General features: G+C 36.3%; 1 protein-coding gene across 1 annotated transcript; it reads left to right on the top strand.

The window, feature by feature from the left end:
• The first annotated feature begins 131 nt into the window (after window positions 1–131).
• Window positions 132–4,252, top strand: LOC109222564 (putative general negative regulator of transcription C16C9.04c). The gene is made up of 4 exons (XM_019386911.1): window positions 132–441; window positions 3,556–3,683; window positions 3,784–3,937; window positions 4,062–4,252. Exons 1-4 carry the CDS (start codon window positions 313–315, stop codon window positions 4,173–4,175), a joined length of 525 nt encoding a protein of 174 aa, XP_019242456.1. The 5' UTR covers window positions 132–312; the 3' UTR covers window positions 4,176–4,252.
• The last annotated feature ends 859 nt before the right edge of the window (window positions 4,253–5,111 follow it).

The raw sequence follows: 5,111 nt of genomic DNA, 5'->3' as shown, positions 1-5,111 counted from the left end.
TTTTGTTTTTATTTTTTTAGTTGTTTAGTTTTTGTTTACGTTTTTTCGGTTGATGTATTGTTTAGTTTTTTTTTAAATTTTTTTTTGGTGTGAATTCTGTTAATCTGTAATTAATGTAGGAGGCTTTTTACTTGAGTTTCTCATAATGTGGAGTTGAAATCGTCAGTCGGAAGTTGCAAGTCACTATAGACACTGTTTGGTGAATGAATGATTTTGTGGCTTGGGAATTAGTTATAAGCATCTTGTTAACAGAAGTATATTTTCGGGTGAATTGATTGTGTGGTTGAAATATATTTCTGATTGGAGTTAATTATGGCATTTGTATTCTATTCAAGTTTTAAGGCAACAATGAGCGACCAGGGAGATAAGACATGTCCTCTCTGTGCTGAGGAGATGGACTTGACAGATCAGCAGTTGAAGCCTTGCAAGTGCGGATATGAGGTTTGTAGATGCTGTTTCCCCTTCTATTTGTTTAGAAAGTTCTTACGCTAGAATCTATCCTTTTTGAATGTATTCTTCAAAAGTAGGTCATCAATAAGACGATAATTGCTCAGCTAAATATAGTTTGGGGTTAAAGCATCTGAGGGGTTAGGTTTTTGATATCTTGAAGGTCTGCATGAGCAGTTCAAAACCATGTTGTTTCTGTTGAACTTGCTCTTAAACTTAAAATTCTTGAACCTCAAACCTTAACTATGTATACTGTGGTTGCATTATTGTAAACTGTGCCAGTAATGGAATATGTATACCTAAGCTGCCTGTCATGATGTACCCTTATACATGTCCATTAATTTGCTTTATTTGCAACTCCAAATTTGTTGTCTCCGAATATCTGGGTGGAGAATTTGGGTGGCTGAATTCATGAATTGCTTAAGGGCCTGTTTGGACAGGGAAAAAGATTTTGATAAAGAAACATGCTTTGAAATTGATCAAATTGTGTTTGGATAGTTGTAGTTGTTTGAAGGATAAAGGTTGTCAAAGTTTGAAGATTTGAGAGAGTTGAAGATTTTAAAAATTTATTTCAAATACGCCTTTAAATCATAGGTTCTTCAAGTTCAAATTTTTTATTGTCAATTTCATAGACAAATGCCAACTTGCAAACTGAATTTATTCCCAAGTAAAATCTCTTCTTTGATTTCATTATCATCTGGATATGGATTTGTTCATTTAAAGAACACTCTTCTATATTTTTTTGATTTAGATTTTGATCTGTTTCAATTTAAATGACACACTTTTCTTATTAGTCCATTCAGAAAAGAATGACACATGAGAAGTTTTTATAGTCACAAAAATGGCATGGCTCCATAAAGCTTTTGCCCCTTAAGCTTATAGGACCACGTATTTCAATAGTCTTCATATTTTTCTTAAACTTTGTGTCAAGTCAGACTACAACATCTAAATTGAAAGGGAGGGAGTATAAGATTTATCAAGACCACCTCTTTGAGATTGTATTAAAGTTTTAGTTCTTCTCTTTCTTCCCTTTTTAGTTTTCGAGTTTCCCGATTCATATTTTCCAGTTGACATATTTAAAATCTAATATGCCCTTCGTTCACATTTACTTGTTCACTACACTAAAAATTCATTTTTACTTTTACTTGTCCATTTTAGCAAAGCAAGAGAAAGATAGTTTTTTTTCCTATTTTATCCTTATCATTAGCTACTACTCATTTTCCAAACGATTTTCCAATTTATTTGAAATGCTATTATTATTATGGATACAACAACATACAACAAACCCAGTGTGATCCAACAAATGGGTTTTGGGGAGTATAGGGTGTACACAGACCTTACCTCTACCTTTTGTGTGGTACAAGGGTTGTTTCCAACCGACCCTCGACTCAAGAAAAGCGTTTTAAAAACCAGGTTCGAAAATATAAGAGTGAAAAAGCTAAGATGAAAATACAGAAGAAAAAAAGTGTTCACAGCAAAAATAGTAAAGATAACCAAACTAAAAAAACAGTAGTAATAAAATAGAAGAATATAATAATAACCTTTGTTCTAATAAGAGAGAGCAGATAAGGTGCCCTAAACTAAAATTATGCTCCCCCATTGAAAAGAGAGAAATCGTTCCATTATAATAATACTAATAGTAAGAAGAGACAACATATAAGGTGTCCTAAACTAGAATTATGCTCTCCCACTGAAAAGAGAGAAATCGTTCGATTATCTACTATCCTTCTACCCTAATCCTCGACCTTCATGCTCCACTAGGGTCATGTCCTCGGTGAGCTGAAGATGTTCCATGTCCTTTGTAATCATCTCTCCCCAATTTTTTCTCGGTCTACCTCTACCTCTCCTTAGATCTAGCACTGTCAATCTCTCGCACCTCGTCATTGGAGCATTTGTGCTCCCCCTCTTCACATCTCTGAGCCATCTCAGTCTCGCTTCCTGCATCTTGTCCACTACGAAGGCCGCTCCCACCTTGTACTATATTCTTCATTCCTAATCGTATCTCTGCTAGTATGCCCCGCTAATCCACCTAAGCATCCTCATTTTTGTTTCTTTCATCTTGACTAGTCCGATAACCCTTGGCTCGGATTCCCACAAGTGGGGTTTGGGGAGGGAAAAAGTACGCTACGGGCTGCTTCCGATAGACCCTCGATTCGGGTTACAAGAGTCAAATTGAATAATTTTAGTTCTGAATTCGGACATAGACTATTTAATTTTTTGAAATAAATTTACATACTTAAAATCTACGTAAAAAGTACTACAAGTCACATTAGTTAACAATTCAAAATATTCACATTAGTTAACAATTCAAAATATTTGCAAAAAATATGGTCAAACAAAACCTTGTTTGATTCCCCAAATAGTAAAAGTTCCATTATTTTTTTGAAACGGAGGGAGTATATGGGAGTGAATGGTGAGACACTAAAATCTAACTTACTCACAAGATGAGTATTGCAGAGATGTGGATACTGCGCCGACCTCCAGGTGCACTGGACCGAAAGTGAAACCATGGTGAGTGGCAGTGTTAAAAAAGGGACGGGGTAGACCTAAAATCACATGGAAGGAAGTTGTCTCGAAAGACCTACAATCTCACGTATCCATGGAGACCTAGCAAAAAATAGTGCACAATGGAAGTAAAAGATCTTTATAGGCAACACTAGTTAATTGGGAATATGTTTGTCATGCTAGTACGTCTAATTTATGCTCTATGTTTTCTATGAGTCTTTTAGTCATGTCAAAGATTTATATGCCAGTATGAAATATAGAAAACTTCTTGTTCTTTTTATTTATTTTTCTTCTGTTACTATATTGGTTTGAGATTTGTTGTATAACAACAACAACATACCCAATATTATCCCACACTATGGGGTCTGAGGAGGGTAGTGTGTACGCAGACTTTATCCCTACTTTGTGAGGATAGAGATTTGTTGTATTATGTTAATTTGAAATGAGATTAATAGGCGACATAGTTAGTGAGGATTCATATGGCCGACCCCAACTTACTTGGGATTGAGGCAGAGCTGTATTTTCTTTCACATGTGACCTTTACTCCAATGGCAAATTTATTAGTAGATGTAGGTTTTAACATTTGATACATATTTCTGACAGATATGTGTCTGGTGCTGGCATCACATTATGGATATGGCTGAGAAGGATAATACAGATGGGCGGTGTCCAGCATGTCGCATTCCTTATAACAAGGAAAAGATTGTTGGCATGGCAGCTAAATGTGATAAGTAATGACATGAACCATTTTGCATCTTAAGACAATCTCTATCATAGAGCATACAAATCTACATTTTCTGCATTATTGATAATCTTTGGTGTTGACCACAGGGTAGTGGCTGAGATGAGCACTGAAAAAAGATTGTCGTCTCGCAAGGGAAAAAGTAAAACAGCAGATTCTAGGAAGCAACTCAGCAATGTGCGAGTCGTTCAAAGAAATCTTGTTTATGTTATGGGGTTGCCACTCAGCCTAGCTGATGAAGATGTATGTACCGTTTGTTGTGAAATCATCAGCACCTCTCAAGAATAAAAAAGAAAAAAATGCACTTTTATCTCCTATTAAATCTCCCTGTTCTTCCTCACTTTTTTTTTGTGTTGCTCAAAAGCAGCTTCTACAGCAGAAAGAGTATTTTTTGAAGTATGGGAAGGTTCTGAAGGTGTCTATGTCTCGTACAGCTGCTGGTGCTATTCAACAATTTGCAAATAATACTTGTAGTGTGTAAGTTTCGTTCCTGATATGAGTTACCTGGCTGCTTGAAAATTGACAATTGTAATAGGTCTCAAAATTTCTTATGTCTCACACAGTTGTCCGAGTTATCAAATATTATCTAGGTCTTTATATCTTTTGACATATTTCAGTGCAAGTTCCTTCATATTGCTGCAAAAATAAGATGTGAAAAAATGGTACAAGGTCAAGGCCTCCAATGATTTACCAAACCTCTATACCCTGTGTTTTATTTTTTCCTTTCCCTGGTGCTTTGGAGGAAAAATGATCAATGTGAACAGTCATTTGGTTGGATGACAACCTGTTGTTTGAGCCTCTTCCTTGTTTCTCAGTCTTCAATGTTTTCTATATGCTCCTGGTAGAGAATCACTTTTTCTAATAAAGTTTCTCTACTTTGGCAAACACCTTGTATGCTCCATCCCATCGATAAGCGTTAACTTCTACAACAACAACAACATCCCAGTATGGTCCCACAAGTGGGGTCTGGGGAGGGTAGGATGTACGCAGCCTTACCCCTACCCGGAAGGGCAGAGAGACTGTTTCCGATAAACCCCGGAAGCGTTAACTTCTATAAAAAATAAATTTTGCTGCCTTGGTTAGCTCCAATTTGTGCTAAGACAAATTTGACACGACGCATTGCATGTGTTGATTCTTTATAACTCTTCTGCCTCCGAAAATTCTTATTGTTGAAAATACTGGAAGCTGCAGGAACATGTATTTAAGAGTAGTGTGTCCACGGAACATCCAACCAAAATCTCACTAGTTGCCACTGTTGAATTTTTGATCCAGTGACACATCATTCATCCCCTGCTCTTTCTACAATCATGAAGCCCCCTGATCCCTTTGTTGTGCTCTCATCATATTTTTATGTTTGCTGGTTTGAGATCCTCAATTCATATGTAGCCTTTCAATCACAAGAAAATCAGTTAACAAG

This window comes from Nicotiana attenuata, unplaced genomic scaffold, assembly GCF_001879085.1.
Source record: "Nicotiana attenuata strain UT unplaced genomic scaffold, NIATTr2, whole genome shotgun sequence".
Taxonomy (NCBI): Eukaryota; Viridiplantae; Streptophyta; class Magnoliopsida; order Solanales; family Solanaceae; genus Nicotiana; species Nicotiana attenuata.
Note: the sequence above shows the minus strand (reverse complement) of the source record. Positions and strands in the feature narration are given on the sequence as shown.